A 21,752-nucleotide genomic window follows, 5' to 3' on the forward strand; every position below is an offset into this window, starting at 1 on the left:
AGTTTAGTTTGGAGGTCAGGACTGTAATGTGATCAACAGGTATACTTGAGCAAAAGCAGCCTGGCATCAGAATGTGAGGGAAAGAAAGGAGTAGATAGACGAACAAGGAACAATTACATTAATCCAGTCAGGAAGGAATATTGGCTATCACTAAGCTTGTGAGGATAGGTTTGAAGAGACTGGTATATGATTGGACAACTGAGTTAACCAGGAATTGGTCAAAGGAAAATTAACCTTCTCAGGCCTGGATTTCAGAGAGAATGGGGGAAGAGAAAAGACAGGAGAGGTCACCCTGATGGAGGCTTGGGTGGAGGTGAGTGGATAGCAGTGCCTTCTGTGCAAGGCATTTCAGTGTAGTTCTCGTCTCAAGACTTCCGGTTTGAATCCTGGCTCCAAACAGTACTAGCTTTATGACTTCAGGCAAATTACCCAACTTTGATGTACCTTAATTTTCCCATCTATAAAGTGGGTTTGATAATAGTATTTCAAACCTCATTGAAGTGTAGATGAATGTAATACATATATATTACCTAGAGTCTTTCCTGGCTCAATGCAAAGTGTAGTCACTATTATTTTGTTTAATTTTCAGAAGTCTAGTAGGTAGCTACTATTTTTATCCTATATAATATATGAGGAAACCAAGGCACAGAGGCTATATTATGTAAAGCAATCTTTTAGCCTGAAAATAGCATTTCAGTAAAAACTAGGCCTCTGTGCCTTTGTGTGTTTCATATTTTATCTGTTTTGTTTTCAGAATTCAGATAATAGTTTTTAGAGCAACTGGCTAGTTACTTTGCTTTATAGGTAGAATCCCTAAAGAAATCCTCAGAGTTGAAGTTGCCCTCATAGAAGGAGATGGAGCAAATGCAAGACAGAAATGAGAAATCACAAGATTGATGGGACAGCCAAATGAGGATTCAGGAATTGATAAGTATAAAGTTACTTGTGGAAGCTAAAATGAAGGAAGATGTATATACATACACGCATATTTATAATTGTAGTAGTTTATTATTTCCGTGTCCAATACTAAACTGACTGGTTTAATTAACGTGTTCAGTCCTATACAGAACACCAACCACGAGAAAGACTCTGTTGAATTTTCCTTTCTAGTTCTTCATACAGTAGTATTTAATTTTGATCCAGAAAGTGTCCAACATAGATAAAAGCAATGTCATTTTCCAAAACATTTTTCTAAGAACAATAGGTAATGTTTTGGTATTTGCAAAGAAAAAAAAAAGTGGTGAGGACCAAATGTTAAAAATCTGTATTTTGCTAAAACCATCATTCTCAACTTTTTCTCACCCCCAGCATGCTAATAATGCAGCTCCCTCCCCTGCACGAGTGGTCTTAGGGAAAGACTTTATGTTTCTGTTGGACATCATCTTGATGGACAGGAGGGGAGTTCAATTCAAGGAAAAATGTTTTCCAGCTAGGGCTGGTATAGGATTGAAGAGAGTCCCAACTGGTTGGAATCTACTCATCTACCCAGTGGCATTGGAATGGAATGGATGTTCTCTTTCCTGAGTCAAGAATCATTATGCCAGGAGAAAAGGATAATATTGAGAAAAAGTACTAGACAGAGTCAGGGGAGCTGGGTGGCTTGTCCCAAGTCAGCCACATACTTTAGCTTCCTGACTTGGGCAAGACACTTCTTTGTGAATATTCTCATCTGTAAAATAATAAAAGTAGCACTGGATGACCTCTAAATTGCCTCCCAACGTCTGCATTCATAGTATTAATGAATTCATTCAGCACTGATTTATCTGGGCAGTGGGGATATAAAGCACCATAATCCTGCGATAAAGAGACCTAGATGACAGAGAGGTACGAGCAAATCCCTGAAGGAGCAGGTAATTCTTGCTAGGAATGGGGAGAATAGAGAAAGAGGGTGGATAGGAAGTATTTCATGAAGTGCTTTAAGTTGGACCTTGAAAGAAGAGAATGACAGAGGCAGAACAGAGAGGGGTTCGGAATCAGGTAAGACTTTTCCATACTCAGGAACATTTATGGCAACTGGCTGGAGCATCAGAGGTCTTGGCAGGAGATGATGTTGGGAAGGTAGATTGGGTTTATATTGAGGGAACTTCAAATGCCAGGTATGGGAATTTATTATTTATTTTGTGCACAGTAGAGGAACTGGTGCAAGTTTGTTAGGAAGGGAAGGGAGTTATTCCTAGTCTCAGTTTTTAGAAATGTGATGAGAATGCATAAAGGGTGGGTTAAGGTGATTAGGGAAATACTCCTGTTTGTTTTCTAAATGGCTGTCTTCACCTAACTTCTATCCAGGTACCTTGTGGCATTATTATTGATCCTTCCAGGATTGTCTCCTTTCTATAGCCAGCACTGAACTTCACAAACACCAAGAGTTTATCTCCCCTAAATGCACATTGTGTCTCCCCCCATCCACAACCACATTGACAATACCGTTAGCAAGGTTTTTAAGAAAGGGCAACAAAACCAAGTATTAAAAGAAAAAGTTAATGGTTTAAATTCACTTTCCTCAGTTTGGTCTCCATAGTTAGCCTAAACAGTTAAAAAAAAAAATCAGGAAAAGTTTTAACCCGTTAGTGGTTGTCACAGTGATGTCAGTCTTAACTGAGATCTCTTAACTGTGGTCTAACACACTGAAAGAAGAGAACATTGTATAGCTTTCATTTTTGCCTGCAGCACTTGTTGGTTGAAGCTGAATTGACTGAATGCAAGACAGACACTGAAATCATTCTTTGGGGATTCAAGGGAGCCCTCGGGATTGTGCTTAGAATCCGTGAAGCCTGTCAACTCTGGCTTTTATGTTTTCCTTTCTTTCTGCTGCAGCTTTTTCTTCCAGCCTGTTCAGCAAGTACACCAAGAGGTACTGTATGTGCGCGTGCGTGCGTGCATGCTTCCACCAAATAGCTTTATCATCAGTGCTATGAGCCCTCCCTTACAAACTTGTGGCCGTCATAAGCGGATTTGATGCAGGCTTTCGACACGCCCAACTCATTGTGAGTTGAAGACCATCCTTCAGATCGGTGTGGCCCAGTTACTTATGCTTGCCAGCTACCAGCCACCTTGGTGTCATTTAAATGGAGACATTTTGAGTGTGTCACATTTCAAAATGTTTTAGTATACTCATTAAATGGCAGTCATCTCAGGAAGCCAGATGTTTCTACCTGTTCTCACATAAGTGTTTATTCGCCTGATAATCTGCAGAATCATAGATTCCCACATTATTTGCAATTGACTCAATCTGTCTTTTTGAAAAATATGTTCATATTGTCCTGTTTTCCCTGTAGATTGTATCAGAGCAGATATAGTCACCTGGACAGAGCAATGAACTACACTAATTTCATTGATATAAACATTGTTAAACAATTTCAAATGAAACTTCAGAAACAGTGTTCTGAACTTGTTTAATAATGTTTAAAAATGCAACAATGAAATTGGCTTAGCCTGTGGTCTTTATTACTTTATCTGTTCTCAGTTCTGTGGATTCTGTGTTTTTTACGTGTGGACTGGTTATAAGTGACCTAAATAAATAATAAATAATCCAACTGAAGAGTGTGGTTTATCCCTAACCCAATGAATTTGACTTAGAATTGACAAATCTTTGGAATACTTCAAGAATGCCACATCAACTATTAAATAGTAGGAAATGCCTTCAGGAGGTTGAGCTGGTGTTATGATTTCAGTTTCACCTTTTTTTCTCCTCTTTCCTTCATTGCTCTTCACCCTCCACTCACCCTCAGTGATATTGTTGTGACGCCACTACTGAATTCCAAGCTATTGGATTTGATATATAACATAAGACATTAAATATGTTTTTACTAATTGTGATCTGCTAAAATCACAATTGAAGCTCTCTGTTGAAGCTTTTTTTTTTAAATTTCAGAAGCAGTATTTAAGTGATGACACACAGTAATTTGTTCATCCTTCCGTCAGTGTAATTTACAAGGCAGTGGCAGATAAACACAGCAATACAAGATTCATTTACAGTGACACAATGGCAGATACACAGAGCAGAACCCTGCCTATGAGATAAAGTGGACTGAGTGACTTATGCAGTAATTAGGGGATAATTGTCATTAACCTCACAAACAGTAGTTTACCCATATTGTTTAAAAGGCTCCAGGATGCGTAATGACAAGGTAATCTGTCAAAGCGCTAGGGGGAAATATTAATAAGATTTGTGCAAGCCTGGATAGAAAATATGCAGAAAGCGGCCACATTAAGCTAATTGGTGGATGAATATACACTTGTAAAAGTGCTTCTAATGGCACGTTTGCTGCTCTCCAAATGACTACCGTTAATGTGGAGAAGTGGGCTGCTTAGAAAGTCAGGACTGCTGGGACAAGAGGGTATTAAGGCATGCAGACGCGGTTATTACCTTGCTCTGTAATGCATGCTTCCTCCTCTTATCCTCCTTTATTTTGAACTTCTGAGTTTTTTGTTATAGTAACGTATATTGATTATTTACTGTGATTATTCTGTTTTTGATCTATATTTGTTCAGGCAGCCACCAACTCCAAATCACCTCAACTTTGTGGCCACATAAAATGTTTAATATCTACATTGATAGCTGCTTATAAATATACAGAAACTGTTAATGCATACATGGATTTATAATTATACGTACGCGTGTGGGGGGGGTGCCTTTTATAGGAACACATTTAATCTGAGCAATCAAAGGAAAGTATATCCATCAACAGCCCCGTGTATGTGTTACAAGTAATAATGTGTTGTTCCCTGATGAATGCTAAAGCAGGAAATTAATCTTTGTGTTCTACTGCTATTCTTATACCCAGAGAAGAACAAAGTTAAATCTCCCAATACATCTTTCTGTTCAGTCACACACTCTGTCCTGCGTGTGTTCTGTAGAATACTCAGTCCTTGCTGTTTTATGGAATACTGCCTAGTGAGTGTTCAGTCCCTTTCTACCCCTGCTCCCTCACGTGCTAATGAATATGTTCAAGTTCCTTAGAGTTGTTCAGTCATGTTCAGTTGTAGAGTAATTCAAAGTATAATATGTTGAAATAGAATCATCCTTTCAAGCTTTGGAAGCTCTGAAAACATACCAGTATTCGGTATCTTGGTTGCACAGATAAAATTGCAAAGATTGGAGTTTGTGGCCTTGAATTTGTTCCAAAGTTTTGGCCCTTACCCAATGTATAAAATCACTTTTCAGTGGAAAAAAAAAGATTTTTTTTTTGCCGTATGTTTGTGCTGTTTATCAGACATTATAGGAAAGCACATCAGGAAACACCAAGGTCTCTAGCATTTCTGTTTAGATATGTAAAGCCCCAGCACAGACCCCTAGATATATAGAGGCTTTCTACAAACTCAGTGTCAAAACTTTGGTTACAGAAAGAGAGGAAAATGAGAAAATGTCGACCTCAAAGCAAAAATGTTAGAAAGGGCTCTGGTAAGTTTTGTTTATTGCAAAGCAAGTAGATTTATAGCTGTCCTAGGACTCAGGCTTTATCTTGGTGTCTGAGGGGAGAAGAAAACAAGACCACTTTCAGGGACCATCCTTTTCCTTCCTCCTGTTTCTAGTGTTGTCTCTGAGGATTTCAAACTGCTCCTTCACTGTCCCGAATGATAAAATGATATACCCAGTGGCATCTCCGTGCTGATCATCCTCAAGTGAATAACTTGTGTCTATTTAAAGGGTTTAATTGTGCGGAGGGTCTTATATGGAAATACTACTCTTCTTGGAACTGCAAAGATTACTGGAAGATGACAGGTAGTTACTTATTGCTTTATGGAGGTTTAGCATTTATTTTGGAATTCTGAGGCTGCAGAATTCTCACAAACCCTAATGGGATTTTTGAGGGATTCCCACAGCCTCTTACGGACTTCTTGAGCAGTTTCTTGAGTTTTCAAGCAAACTTTCCCCTGGAACTGGTCATTGAATTGACGTGGAATAAAAATTAATCCAGAAAAATGAGAACCTCTAATTATGTCACTGATACACAGCCCCAGACAGAAGCATCAAGGGAAGCATCCAGAATACAGGATATAATACAGTAACTCTCAGATGAGGGCATGCTTTTAGTCATAAATGCATGTATTCTAATAATTTGTACACAGTTGGTTAAGAGGAAAAATATTAACCTGGGGTTTAAAACATTTTAATGAAAATTATTTGTTGGGGCGCCTGGGCGGCTCAGTCCGTTAAGTGCCTGACTTCAGCTCAGGTCATGATCTCATGGCTCGAGAGTTTGAGCCCTGTGTCGCACTCTGTGCTGACAGCTCAGACCCCGCTTCAGATCCTCTGTCTCCCTCTCTGCCCTTCCCCCGCTTGTGCATTCTTTCTCTCTCTCTCTCTCTCTCTCTCTCTCTCTCTCTCTCTCTCAAAAATAAACATTAAAAAATATTCTTTAATTATTTGTGTGTCCATATTCTAGGCATAGATACTTGAGTGATGGAATTAGAGAGTCACATAATGGAATTTTGGTTTATCAAGGCATAGAAGTTTAGTAAGACTGTCCTTCTTACACAGGAGAAAACCGAAACTGGGTATTGGTTACTTGACAGCACAGAGCTAGTCACTGGCAAAACCAAGACTAGAATTTAGGTGTTATTTACTTATGTTCTTTATTTCTCTCTAAGGTTGACTACTCATAAGTTATATTAAATGAATCAAAATCTGAAACTTTAAGATAAAAATTCTGTTTGGGGCACCTGGGTGGCTCAGTCAATTAAGCATCCAACTCTTGGTTTTGGCTCTGGTCATTATCTCCCGGTTGTGGGATCAAGCCCCGAGTCAGGCTCCATGACCACCGCATGGAACCTGCTTGGGATTCTCTCTCTCTGCCCCTCCTGCACACTCTCTCTCCATCAAATAATAAATTAAAAAAGATTTTTTTAAGATACAAATGCTGTTTTATCTACAGTACAGTTAGATATTCTGTGCTTATGTTAAGGACACACAGATAATTTTATGTTGGAGTTTGGTATTCTAGGAATATCAGCTGGATTTAAGATTCTCTATTTTGAAACTTAAGTGATTCCTAAGATACTATTATTAAGCATTGAAATATGTCATGTCTTTAAAAGTTTCTCAGGTTTGATTTAATACAGAGCTAAGTAATTTGAAAAGTACTTTTTGAATCTTTGAAGTGCAACTCTAGACATTATAGAGTGTAATTTACTCCTCTGAATTTTTTTTTATATGGCAAAGCAAGGCACCTGCCTTATTTATTTGCAAACAGATGCCCATAGAGGAAATCTGTATGCCTTGTTTTAAGCCAGACCAGCTAAAATTCCTGGGTACAAAGAAGAAATCCTGACAGGCCTTCAATAGAGCTAAGCTGGAGCTTCTGTGATTAAATATGTTGTAATCCTGGAGTAATCTATCACAATCACAGTTTTTAAAATAAAAATGCTGTACAGACTGTTACTAAGGGGGAAAAAAGTGAGAGTCCTCTATGAATTATATATTCTTATCTGGTCCATAATGAAGAACATAGCAAAGTGAATTTTTTATCAAAAGTCAAACAATATGTTTTAAAAAATACAAGAACCGTTTAAAACTAGTGCCCTGGCATCTTGATAATGTTATTTTGGTTAGAGAGGTGATCAGTTTGAGAGGATGTATTGTTCAATTTTTCAGTATTTTTTTTTCTCTTAAAAGACATCTTATTCACCGTAAAAAACAATTTCAAATGTGGATCAGAAAAAGAAATGGTAGAGATTTATATACTGGAAAATATCAACCCCAGTACCTAGAAGTCACATAAAATCCCCACGATACTTTTTTCTCCTGCTGCCCACTCCAGTCAAGGGCCATGTGCATCACACTTCCAGTTCCATCCATGGAGAGGCATTCCTTGACTTTGTGCTTTTTATGCAAGTAATTTGATATGAATTTGATATGTATAGCCTCAGTACACCACCATTCTCCATAATCCAGCATTTTGAAGGTTACCAGACTGATTTATAGTGAGGTTCATGTACAATAAGAGTGAACCAAGTATCATAGTCATAGTCTCTGTATGATCAGTAACTCTTTTGGGGCCAGTCCCTATATGCAACGAGTATAGAGGGGAGACTTCAGTGTTAGCATGTCAGCTCACAAGGACCAGTAAGGTTTATCTTTTGACAGGAAATTCTGTAATACAAAGTTTTCTGAGAGCTCTAACATTCTAACCATTGGTGGCTATTCCTGTAGTATTCATTTCTCCTTAAGGGGAAAGAGGAGGAATCAGGAAGATATTTCAAGTCCAGGTCTTTATAATCTGGACATATTGAATTTATCGCCAGTTTCTGTAATCACAGCAAACCAAAATATACCTAGCTCTAATGTTTGCCCACTTATTAAGTGACAATGATGATCTTGGGTTGATGAGGAAAGCACATTTGTTTTCCAAGGGGGATGTTCATGTGGATAACTGTTAACAAATAAAGTCCACTCTTGATTATTGTCATTGGGAAGTTTTTCTTTTCTGTCTGTGTCACACCCCATTGATTCTTTTTCTAAATTTTTTTTAACGTCTATTTATTTTTGAGACAGAGACAGAGCATGAACGGGGGAGGGTCAGAGAGAGAGGGAGACACAGAATCTGAAACAGGCTCCAGGCTCTGAGCTGTCAGCACAGAGCCCGACGCGGGGCTCGAACCCACGGACCGTGAGATCATGACCTGAGCCAAAGTCGGACGCTTAACCGACCAAGCCACCCAGGCGCCCCCCCCACTGATTCTTTTTCATGGGACACCTCTGTCCTAGAGAGGAGCTGAGGAAACAAAAATGTGACTGGTATGCTTTATATTTTGAAGGTAAAGTGATGCTCTTGAGAAATTCTGCAGAATACGAATTTCCAAATCATAGAAATTGAGTAGAGTTTTCATTTCCCAAAACAAATGTTGATTTTTTTTTTATCAAGTCTAATTTGAACCATTTGGTGCAATCATGGTATAAGTGAATATTTTTCATTCTGCCTACACATAGCACAGTTGTTTCAGCTGGCCTAGAAACATTAGCCTAAAATAGTGGAAAAGCACAATCACATAAAAGAGCTCTGTGTGAATAAAGAATAGTATAATTTTGTTTACTTACACAACCAAACTGTTCCACTGTACATTGTATATGCTAGTGGTGCATCTTTCTCAGTCAGCGCCCTCCAAGAAATATGTGTTTAAATGTAAATTTGCTAAAACAAATAAGCATGCCAAGTTCTTTTCCCACATAATTTCAAGTGTTTCTCAGAAATTATCACAACATTGCTTAAAAAATTTCCCTAAGTACTTCCCAGAATCTTTTACTTCCAATAATTTTTTTATTTTGCCATTTCTGTTCATGTCCCGTTCTTGTCTGTTACACACACACACACACACACACACACACACACACACACACACACGTGCAGGCACATAGACACACAAAACTTTGGCCCATTCATGCTTAGGATTGCCAAGTCATATAAATTATAGAGATAAATAAAATTTAATCAAAAGGGGGGCAGGGAGGAATTGGCTGTGATATAAACAGAGAGCACCCAGATCAGTTAAAATTTTTGGCTAAAGAGAAAAGTTTTAATAGTGGCTTGACTTCAGAAAGACAACTTAAATGGAAATATCTGCATGTTACATATGGACCCATCTGAGTTCTAAAACAGGTCACTGTGGGAGAATGGGACAAACGAGGACCAAAAGTTTTATGACTTCTATCTTTTTTTTTAAACTGTGCATAATATTCAAAGGCTTCCCTTCCACAGAGTGTCTTTCTCAAGCTGCTGCTACTTCTAGTCCTCAGAGCCTACCCTATCCACCCACGAGTAGCACCCATGATCTCTCCATTCGCAGATCCTGTCTATTAAGTTGGTGGAATGCCCCCACTCATATGATCTGCAGTAATGGTCTGAGCCCATCGCTTGCTCCTGAGGTGACCCAGAAGTTAGATGATATATTTCCTAATTTCCGGGTCACATCCTGACACATGTCCACATAATCAAGAGTCCAGCACAAAGTTAGGTGGAGGCAGGCTAAGGCAAACTAGCTGACTGCTTCTCATCAACATCATCCAAAGTGTTTGTGAAGGTGCGTGCACTCAGTACACGGCTGCCACACCTCAGTTTTAACTGTGCAGAGAAGCAGTCTCCAAGGTTTTAGGACTGCACACCCCTTTGGTAAAAATACTTGACCTTTCACCCTAATATATGTAAAGCTCTTTCTAAATCAATAACATATTACTGTAAAGCCACTTATAAAATATTAGCAAAAAATAATCTTTTAGATAGAAAAAAAGAAATTTTTACTTACTCCCCGTGTCACAATGGATTGTGGGAGAGAATGGAAGAGATGTGTGTTTGTTATTCTTGTCACAAAACAATGCAGGAAATAAGCAAATGGTCTATAAATAGGATGAATTATTAATGTTGAGCTGTAAGTGTGAGATTTCATGCAGTTTGCATGATTTAATGTTTTGAGGTATACTTTGCATACAATAAAACCTACCAATTTTAAGTATATATTCATGTAAACATCAATACAGTCATGTTATAGAACATTTCCATCACCCCAAAAACTTCTCCAGTGTTCTTTGCAGTCAGCCCTTTTCCCCCACCCTCCACCCCTGGTAACCACTGATCTCCCCTCTGTGTCTACAGTCTAACCTTTCCCAGAATTTCCATGCATGGAATGGTAGAATGGTAGTTCTTGGGGGGTCTGATTTCTTTGATTTTTAACATTAATGCTTTTGAGAGTCTTCCATGTTTTACTGTGTATCACTAGTTTATTCCTTTTCAAGTGCTTAGTAGTATTCCACAGTATAGCTGTCCCATTCTTTGTTTGCCCTTAAGACTTAAACATCTAGAAAACCAGGTAAAATTTATGATTCATAGCATTGCTTCTTCAATTTTAACCCTGCAATTACTGTTAAATTTTACCTGATAGAGTACCAAGCTAGATAGTCTTGAAATTTGGTAAGTCTACACCTTCTACCCAACCCTATTCCTCTTGCCTTGATATTTGAATTAATCCTGAAGGATAGAAAATAGAAAATTCCAATGGAAAATTGGTCATGAAAATAAGTTGCCAATATGGTTATGTTGGAATAATTTCTTAAGATAACACAGTTCAAATCTATACATGGAATCAAAAAGTACAGCTCATAAATTTCTGATTTTGTTCTAGGTGGTCAGCATTCTCTACAGCTCAATGTCATTTAAGTAAAAGATTTAAAAGTATACCAAAGGGGAAATAGTTTTAGTTCTTGGCTAATCATTTTTAGGATTTTTTAAAAAAATATGCCTTAAACTTGACTGACAAGAAGTTCATGTAATAGAATAGAAAATTAAATTATTCTCTGCTCTTCTTTTAGAGTTAAACAATCTTCTTACTTCTTAATAATTTGAATAATGTGAGAGAAAATAAGTTCCAGAACTCTGCTGTGTTCAGTATTTCCTCCCTCATTTCCATGCATGGACAGAAAGAAAGGCTTTGCTTTCCCTCTGTGCTATAGCATGGTAGTGGCCTGCCATGAGCACAGATGGGTTCCTTCTTGGACTGGGGAGTCTGTGGGCTTGAAGTCACCCGACAGTCTAATTATCCCAAAGTTTCTCATCTGGTCTCTCTTCCATCTCTTTACATCCTTTCCTTCCCTACTGTCCCTTTCCCTGAAATAAGAAAAAACAGTCAACTTTACTTTACTTTTACTTTTAAAACTATAGGTTATATAAGGTGTTTTGATGTGAAGAAAAGGCTTAAATAAAGCCATTGAAACCATGACAGTTGATTCTACTGCAGAAAAGATTTTAAAACATTACTCTGCAGAGCCACATAGAACTAGGTGCCAGATTTCTACTGAGTGATAATCACCAGTTCCAGCAAAAATAAAAGGAAGTCTTTTCATCTAAAATACTTACATGTAAATATTTTAAGTGTTTTATACTTCTTCTGAACCCAGTAAAACTGGTTTATAAGTCAGGATTATTTGGTGTTGCTCATCTTTTAATTAACAGTATAGCTGGTTATTTCACAGGAAATCAATACTTACAATAATACCTTGCATTTCACTTAACAGGGTAAATCTTATTATCCTCATTTTGTAAATAAAAATTCCCAGTGTAAAGGTTTAAAGGTCACTGAACTCTAGTTACAAATGGGAACACCTTAAGGAACTGACTCACAAACTACAGAATGGACTGGGAAGGATAAGATCCAGTTATACACTCTGATGTGATTTATTATTCTTATGCAAGACCAGTGTCCCCATATGGGTTGGTCGGCAATCACAATATTCATGCTGGTCTAACATAATTTGTTTTTTAAATGCTTATTCTGTGATAATAGAATAACTCTTTTTTATGGCTCTTATTCACCCTGGTAAAGTTTATTTGATATGTAAGGGGGCTGAGATTCTAGATCTGTACTTCTCAAATTACCTGTGAGGAAGGACCAGTTCTCCCCGCCTCCATCAGTTTTGAGTCAATACTTATTAAATAAAATAAAAATAAATTAATAAAAAAAATCATGCTTTTTGTTGTTTCGGCAGTGTCAAATAGCCCAGAAGTTTTCCAAATGGTTGCTCTCAATTATTTGCAGACTGGTTTAAAAATTAAAAAAAAAAAAGATTCTGCTCCCTTTCAAATAGCATATAGAACATGCATGGAATTCTCTCAAGCCACTGTTTTGAGAATCACTACACCAGACCATGTTTACCTCTGTCACTGAGATCTTCAGGGAAAAAGAATCCAGGCCTTCCTTTTTCCCCTTAATGATTTCCAAGTCCCATTCAACCAGTTTATCCAAGGATGTGCTAAACCTGATAGCCATCTGTAGCATTGAGCTTGCATACCCATTATGTTGTATAAGAAAGTCAACTTGTTTCTTTGTGCAGTTGCTCTACAATGGTAGTAGATAACTTTGATCAAATATGAATGGTGGCTTCTTTGGAAAGAACTTCTGTGGCACTTCATATTGCCTGGATTCAGAGGGTGCCCTGTCAGGAGGACCCTAGTTTGAGTATGTAATGTAGATGTCTATCCTGTTCCCAAGCACGTTTGTTTGCAAAGATGTTATGTTGTTCTTCTATGTAGTATAAATTGCTGTTTCCATTACCACTATAAATGAAGCGTCTCTTTTATGATTCAGGCTACGAGCAAAGTTCTAAATCTTGCTTACCTGGACCTATTCCACTAGAAGTAAGTGGTTTAACATAACAGTTCCATTTTAGCAAAGACAGCTACTCAGGACTAAAAGAGGTCTGAAAGGCAGTGGTTTTAGAAATAGCGGCAGGCATTGTGGAGGGCTAGGAGGAAAGAGAAACCATATGGGACTGCTGTGTTCCGTTGGAGGAAAGAAGATAGGAGGGTGATGGAAAGGAGATGCCTCAGGTGGGTTTGATCAGTTGCTATGGTTTCTAAGGGCTGTTTTAATACCAGAGGCTGCCAGCTGTGTAAGTACATTATCGACATGCAGATTTAGGTGAAGGCTACCCGGGGAAGAAATGACTGTGTGCTGCTCAAGTTGCGTTTCAGCCTGAGACACAATCCATAGTAAAAGCTTCCATAAAAGAACAATTAGGAGAGTGGATTTGATGCTAAAAGAAAAACAGTGTGGAGGAGGACATTACAGTGCTTCAGAGACCAGACTTGTTCAGGAGAAGTCCTATTTCTTGTCACAGACCCACTGTGCCCACCTGGGAAATGACATTATGAGTGACAGTCATTACACTCAATGAACTTAGAGTCAGAATTTCTGGATTGGAGTCCGAGACCCTAAGTTAGCATCTTGGCAATTTCAACCAGCCATCCCCCTTTCCTTCACCCCTGGTCCCTCATCTGGTAAACATTTGCTCAGCTCTGGAAGCTATTATGAGGTTCAAATGAGATAATCTGTACAAAATCACAATTTATTTTTCTATTTACCTATAGCACCAATGTTCCCCCTTGTTTCCCACCCCCCCATTCCAAAACAGGTTTGTAAGGAGACCGTTTGCTTTGAGTGATACTTCTAAAAACTAGCTATTGCAGGACTCCAGGATCATGCAGAGTCACCATGTATACACATCATCATCTAAGTGTTCTGAGAAGATACCTGCATGAGGATATTTAACCTGAAGGCTCATGTTATCTACAAAATGAGGGAGGGCCAGTTTATGTAGGAATGGACATCCACACGCACACACCCACACATATACTTTATGTAAAATGATACAATGCTAGAGTAAGCCTTATAAGGCATTGCACGTAACTATTAGAGCTTGTTTTTTGTAAAGCAATTTAAATAAATGATACATATCTCCTTACAATCGAGCTAGTTGTCGTGGTTCAGACCATACAGTTTTGGTCCAAAGAGAATTTTATATCACAAGGCTGAGTAGAACTATCTATAAGGCAGAATTTCCCATTGCAAAAATAGTATAATTCCCTTTATCCTGCTTCCCCTAATGAAATATTCTACATAAACACAGCACAATGGATAAAACTAAGAAATTAAGATTGATACCATACTATTAACTGATCTAGAGATTTTATTCAGCTTTTGCCAGTTTCCCCACTGAGGGCCTTTTTCTGGCCTGGGAGCTCTAGAATCTCATATTACATTTATTTGTCCTGTTTGCTTGGTTCCCTCTAATCTGTAACCATTCTTTGGTCCTTTTTTTTTTTTTTTTTAATCTTTACTGATTTACTCTTTACTGCACTTTGAGGAGTACTAGCCACTCTTTTGTAGGATGCCCTTCAATTTTGGCTTATCTGATGTTTTCTTGTGATTAGATTGAGGTTATACAGCTTTTAGCAAGAAAGGGATGATGTGCTTTTCTCAGTAAATATTGGAAAGTACATGATGATACTTAACATTGGTGATGTTCACATCGATTACTTGGTTAAGGTGGTGTCTGCTAGATTTCCCTATTGTAAAGTTATGATTTTTCTTTTTGTAATTAATAAATATCTAGTTTTGGTTTTTTTAGAAGATTTTATGCATTCTTAAATTGATAGGCAGGGTTGGGGCAAGTATTATTCACAGAAGTTGTGAAGTGTCCTGTCTTGGTTAGGAAGAAGCTGTGCTCTAGAAAATGATGGAGTCATTATTTAAGCATTTGAATACATTTCTCTCAATCTGTGCTGAAATGGATTGCCTGACATTACATTGCAGGATTTTTAAGTCCTACCTCCAGGCAAATCTCATAGTTACTAGCAAAAATGAAAGTGTGAAATGCTTTTTAATGTATATTTAACAACACATAGTCTGGTGATTACTGATGTGTATTCTCTATGGACTCCCTTTGCTATCAGAGGAGGATGTTAAGAGACAACATTTTTACACATTTATTCTATCTAAATCCATCACATGTTTACTTTCTAAATATCTATAACTGTCATTTATAAGAATATCATTAAAAAAAAGTCAAATACTTAAAGTCTAACTCAAACTTTGAATCCTAGGATTACAATCAATTTTCAGGAAAAGTATAATTACTGTTTTTCCTTATTCTACCTTATGAGATTGTCTATTAGTAAATGACACTAAAATACAGCTATTAAAAAAAGAGAAAAAAACACACCTTAGTAATTGGGGGCACAGAAGGCAAAGCTACTTTTTTTCATCTTTTTAATTCAGAAAGTTATACAGTAGCTCCTATTTAAAGGAATTTTCATCTTTAAATCCAGTACCATGTCTGCTTGTGTTGAAGAAGTAAATTCCACAAAATGTGCTTAATCCCTTCCTATGGTATCCCTATTTAATACAGATTAAGGTACCATTTTTTGCATTTATACTATGTCGCACAGCAAGTGTTCACGTCTTATACTAATATGTGCTAAATAGTTGCATACTATATAGACCATTGTTAAAATAGCAGTAGTGAAGGCATTTTACATAATAGACCCCCAGTGGTCTACATTTTGTTTGCTTTGACATTAAACTCAAATCTGTTTCTCTGTGACTGTAATTACTGCGATTGCATGGCAGAAAAGTTTGCATTGTGGGTTGACTTTTATGAACAGTGCTTGTGTGTTGTTTTCTGCTGTCACTCTTGGTGTTTCATGAGCAGGCAGAGCTCCTTCAGTTGCATTGAATAATTATGCACAATCAATAAGTTTTTGTGTTTATCTTTGTTGTTTCTTTGATGTGGCCTCTAGGATGCTGCCGGCAAGGTGCTGGACCGCTGGGCCATCATGTCTCGAGAAGAGGAAATCATCACCCTTCAGCAGTTTCTGCGATTTGGAGAAACCAAATCCATTGTGGAGCTGATGGCAATTCAGGAGAAAGAAGGGCAGGCCGTAGCTGTACCATCTTCAAAGACAGACTCAGACATAAGGACTTTCATTGAGAGCAATAATCGCACCCGGAGTCCCAGCCTTCTTGCTCACCTAGAGAACAGCAACCCTTCCAGCATTCATCATTTCGAAAACATCCCCAACAGCCTTGCATTTCTGCTTCCATTCCAGTATATAAACCCAGTCTCAGCCCCACTGCTTGGATTGCCTCCAAACGGGCTACTGTTAGAGCAACCAGGACTGAGGCTGCGGGAACCAAGCCTTTCAACCCAGAATGAATACAATGAGAGCAGTGAATCTGAAGTATCTCCCACACCTTATAAGAATGATCAGACGCCTAATAGAAATGCCCTGACCAGCATTACCAATGTGGAGCCCAAAACTGAGCCAGCCTGTGTGTCCCCCATTCAGAATTCTGCCCCAGTCAGTGATCTAACCAAAACTGAACACCCAAAAAGCTCATTCCGGATTCATCGGATGAGAAGGATGGGGTCAGCCTCTAGGAAAGGAAGAGTGTTCTGTAATGCATGTGGGAAGACATTCTATGACAAAGGTACTCTCAAAATTCATTATAATGCTGTTCACCTGAAGATCAAACACCGATGCACCATCGAGGGTTGCAACATGGTCTTTAGCTCCCTCCGAAGCCGGAATCGCCACAGTGCGAACCCTAATCCTCGCCTTCACATGCCTATGCTACGAAATAACCGAGACAAAGATTTAATTCGTGCCACATCAGGAGCTGCCACTCCTGTTATAGCAAGTACAAAATCAAATCTCACACTCACAAGCCCTGGCCGGCCCCCAATGGGTTTTACCACTCCCCCATTAGACCCCGTCTTACAGAATCCTCTGCCTAGCCAGCTGGTTTTTTCTGGGCTAAAGACTGTACAGCCAGTTCCTCCATTTTATAGAAGTTTACTCACTCCGGGGGAAATGGTGAGTCCTCCAACCTCCCTCCCAACCAGTCCCATCATTCCAGCCAGTGGTACCATAGAGCAGCACCCCCCACCACCCTCTGAGCCCATAGCACCAGTAGTGATGATGGCCACTCATGAGCCCAGTGCTGACCTGGCACCCAAGAAGAAGCCCAGGAAGTCCAGCATGCCTGTGAAGATTGAGAAGGAAATCATTGATACCGCTGATGAGTTTGACGATGAAGATGATGACCCTAATGATGGCGGAGCTGTAGTCAACGATGTGAGCCATGACAATCATTGCCACTCCCAAGAGGAGATGAGTCCAGGCATTTCTGTGAAGGACTTTTCTAAACATAGCAGGACCCGGTGCATTTCAAGGACTGAAATAAGAAGGGCTGACAGCATGACTTCTGAGGACCAAGAACCTGAGCGGGACTATGAGAATGAATCTGAGTCTTCAGAGCCCAAACTAGGTGAGGAGTCCATGGAAGGCGATGAGCACATTCACAGTGAAGTGAGCGAAAAAGTCCTGATGAGCAGTGAGAGGCCTGATGAGAACCACAGTGAGCCCTCTCACCAGGATGTCATCAAGGTGAAGGAAGAATTTACAGATCCCACTTACGACATGTTTTACATGAGCCAGTATGGACTGTACAATGGTGGGGGGGCCAGCATGGCAGCCCTGCATGAAAGTTTCACATCGTCTCTGAATTACGGCAGCCCTCAAAAGTTCTCCCCAGAAGGTGACCTGTGTTCTAGCCCAGACCCCAAAATCTGTTACGTGTGCAAGAAGAGTTTCAAAAGCTCCTACAGTGTGAAGCTTCACTACAGGAACGTTCACTTAAAAGAGATGCATGTCTGCACAGTGGCTGGCTGCAATGCTGCCTTCCCCTCTCGCCGAAGCAGAGACAGGTCAGTAAATCTCCATTGGCTGCTCCTGCTGGGGGTGGAGGGTGCCAGTCATGTTGGACTTAACATTAAAAAATCCAACTTAGATGTTTTTGATGCACCGTAAAGATTGTCCACAGTGACCATGAGATAACCAAGCTGCCATGCTCATGGAGGATTGTTGCAGTTGATGCTTGTTATGATTAAGCATGCAGAATCATATGCCATCTTACCCAGTAATGCACGCCATTTTTCTCTGTGCTCTGTGTATGTGTGTATGTATGTTTCCCCATGCATCTAGGTGTGAATAAGTTAACTATGTACACGGTTCCCTGCTTCCTCATGAAGCTTCACTTAGAAGCCGCAGCTTCTGTTATATATATTTCTGCTTTGCCTTGTGGCTTTTTAATTAAATCAATATATTATCTTCATACACACATATTTATCCAATATAGAAACAGAAATTTACGGATGGAAAGAACCATAGGTCCAGGACATCGAGACAGCCTGCATCTCCGTAGGTATAACCAGAAATGTTATCATTCTTACATGAGTATTTAGTATGTCCTTGAATTCTTTTAAGAGTCACGAAAATATTAGAAGAAAATGGGACCAAAATAATTATTAATGTGGGGAAATGGTATGGTGGTATGGGTTTCTTTATTTTAACTTCACAGTGTCTTTGAGCACATGTCTAAAATACAGTCTGTCGTGGGAATTATGCACAGAAAGGGGGGGGCATGCATATACTTTTAGGATCAGTTAGAATATATTATGTCCAGCTTTGAGATGACATCACACCTTAGCTATGTGGCTACAGCTCTGAAACAGTTGGGTTTAAACAGAAGCAGCTGGTCTTAAACCTCCAATGTTCTTTTTCAGTCCTCAAGAAAATGTAATATAAATGGAATGTGTCAAGGTGGTCAGTGGTGGGGTAACACAGTTATCCTGCACTTGAAGTCAGCTTATGAGCAGATCATTTACATAATACACCAGCCCAACCCAGAGTCACACACCAGTTAATTCTTCCTATTATGTTGAATGTGGCTTTTGGTTTACGTTGTCTTTTAAAAATAATTTTAGGCAAAATTTCATTAGATGGGAAAAAATCGGTATATGTAGAAGAAACAAGGAAGCTTCCAAATAGCCACCTCCCAAATTCTAGCACTTATCAATTGACTAGAATTCTTTGGCAAAGTAACATATAATAAAGGTACCACTGAAAAGTAGTGACCTGCTTCCAGAATACCCTGTTTTGTCTTCACATTTAAAAGATTAATCTTTTTAAAAAATAACACTTAAAAAGTATTTTCCATAGTGCTGAAATGCAAGGGGTCCAATCCATTAAAAGCAAAATTTCTGAGAAAATAAGTGGTTTTCTTTGTACAACTCAAAATATGCTTTGAAGAGAAATCTATATTCTTAAAAGATTTCCCTTCTCCCCAGTCCCATTTACCTTGTTCTATAAAAAGTTTAGTCACAAAGTTCTTTTCAGTTCTGAGTTATCTTTGACACTACAAGAATACAACAGATAAGATCTCTATAATTTGAATAGTAAAATAGAGTACCGTATACAACCTCCCACCCCCAAGTTTGTGAGTAATACTCATTCTTTTATATTTGAAATAGTGCACTTGCGATAATGAGGTTAATGCATTGGATTTTTTTTTTAACAAAAATAAAAGACTCATGAAGACCTGCATAAAATATTTATGGAAATGGAGTGTTTGAAGACAAGCCAAAATTTAAGCTTATTTGCATGAATTCTATCACAGTTTTAGTTGGTTTGCTGAAAATACTGAAAGTTACAACACTCGCATAAATGGCTGTGGGGCCAAAAGGCTACAACACCCCAAAGCATGGTGCTTTCATTTATGTCACACCACTAGAAAGCACAAGCACTTGTGTTTTTATGTCCTAATGTAGAAGGAGGTACTGTTGAAAGGGTGGTTTGTCTAAGGAAAAACATTCATTAATAGCAGGAGAATATTTCAATCTCCCATTTTTATTGTAGAGATTAGGAGCTTGGCAGATGACTAGCCGTATGGAAATTTAGAATAGTGTCTGGGATAACTGGGTTATTCTAGGGAAGCAGAGTACACATATCTCCCGTGTGTGTTCAGTCACACAGGAGACTGCAAGCCTCAGAAGACAGGCACTGTATTTCATTTCATTTGGGTGAAATACCACATCACAGTTAATCTTTATAATTCTGGAGTTTTGTAACACATGATAGATGAAGAAAAGCAAATTGAAAAAAATACTATACCAAGTTTTTTGATTCTCACTTGAAGTTTTGCTTTTCAGGAATACACACATTTTTTGATAACAGGTTAAAAAACGTAACAAAACCTATGATACTTTAATCTGAGCATTTTTTTTTCCTTAAAGAAAGTATTCATCCTTGTTGAGTCTATGACTTGAATTAACATATGATGCAACCGTAGCTACCACTACATAATCAGAAACAGTTATGCTATTGGGGTACCTGCCTCTTCCAGCATCTCTACAGAGTGAACTTAAACATTACTCCCACATCAGCCTGTTACCGTCACTTCTTCCACTAATGTTGACTTGGAATTTAATCTCCTGTTTCACAGAGCCTCTTGGAGCACATCTCTGATCTACCCCCTCAAACTTACCTTTCTGTTTCTCTTCATTTTTGCTGTATTAATCATGAGAGTCCTCGGAATTTTGTGCCCCTGCTTTTTTCTTCTTCAATTCACTATGAAGCTAAGACAAATTTCCTTACCTTTCTCTGAGCCAACAGACCTTCCCAAACAGAAACCCTTCCTTGCCTTTAATCCTGCTGTCCTCAGGCCTATTTCTTTCCTTTCCCCAGAGTCTTGATTCATCCATCCTTGACTCCACAATGTCTTCCTTGTGCAAATAAAGCATTAGAGGGGATTTTGAGTGGGGGCTGCCGTGTGCAAGGCTACAGGATGTCTACTGATGAAACTAACAGAATAACCCTCTTCCTTCTGTTTATAAAAGCAGTCTTCTTGTCTTGGGGCTTAGAACACCTTACAGGTGTGATACGCAGGTCTTCTTGGGCTTTTTCCAAAATGGCTATATACAAGGAGGGATTGCATTTTTGGTCTCCAAATAGGCATGTTATTAGTAAGATATAAGTAGAAAGATGTTAAACACTGTGTTTTAGATTTGGCAGTTAGAGATTTCCAGGTCTTTGCTTATGGTCATTCTAGATTTTATAAGATGAACTTGAAACCTTTTTGAAAAGCGGGAACATTCTTTGTCTAAAGTCATACAAAAGGAGAAGCAGTGGGCGGTGGGGGGGGGGAGTGAGGAGGTATGTGTGGTTTGTTAGGGCTGACTCAAAGCACAATGTTGTGACTCAGTGTGAGTGTAATAAATTCAAAAGCAAAGAGGACCCTTCCACACTAATGACAGAAAGCTATATTCACGAGGTTCAGTTTATCCAGTCACTAGGTGTTATTGGAATAAATTTTTTTCTGAGTTTATAGAAGTGAAATATAAATTATTTTCTCTGTGAATAACTATGTTACTATAAGGTGATTGCTAAAGTATATAAGTATATACTGGTGATGCTGTGTAGTATTAGATGTGACACTCCCTAAACACTCTTCCTTCCTTCTTGTTTATCCCTGGACTTTTTTGCTACTAAGATAGTGTTCCTTCAGGGATTAGGAAGCTGACCCTCCATTTTGAAGTATGCATACAAAAAACATCCTGGGAAGAAGAAATTATAACTAACTGGCTT

General features: G+C 38.7%; 1 protein-coding gene across 26 annotated transcripts in view; it reads left to right on the forward strand.

Moving 5' to 3' along the window:
• The window catches only part of BNC2 (basonuclin 2), a 436,381-nt gene that overhangs the window by 392,429 nt on the left and 22,200 nt on the right, over positions 1-21,752 (forward strand). For 17 of the 26 annotated variants that reach the window (XM_027047204.2, XM_027047207.2, XM_027047214.2 and 14 more), the window contains 2 exons: positions 16,065-18,034; positions 18,466-18,531. In XM_027047204.2, coding sequence (XP_026903005.1) covers positions 16,065-18,034; positions 18,466-18,531 — 2,036 coding nt within the window. The remainder of the gene's footprint in view (positions 1-16,064; positions 18,035-18,465; positions 18,532-21,752) is intronic. The other 9 variants (XM_053205067.1, XM_053205071.1, XM_027047224.2 and 6 more) reach the window with 2 other exon arrangements.

This window comes from Acinonyx jubatus, chromosome D4 (assembly GCF_027475565.1).
Source record: "Acinonyx jubatus isolate Ajub_Pintada_27869175 chromosome D4, VMU_Ajub_asm_v1.0, whole genome shotgun sequence".
Classification (NCBI taxonomy): Eukaryota; Metazoa; Chordata; class Mammalia; order Carnivora; family Felidae; genus Acinonyx; species Acinonyx jubatus.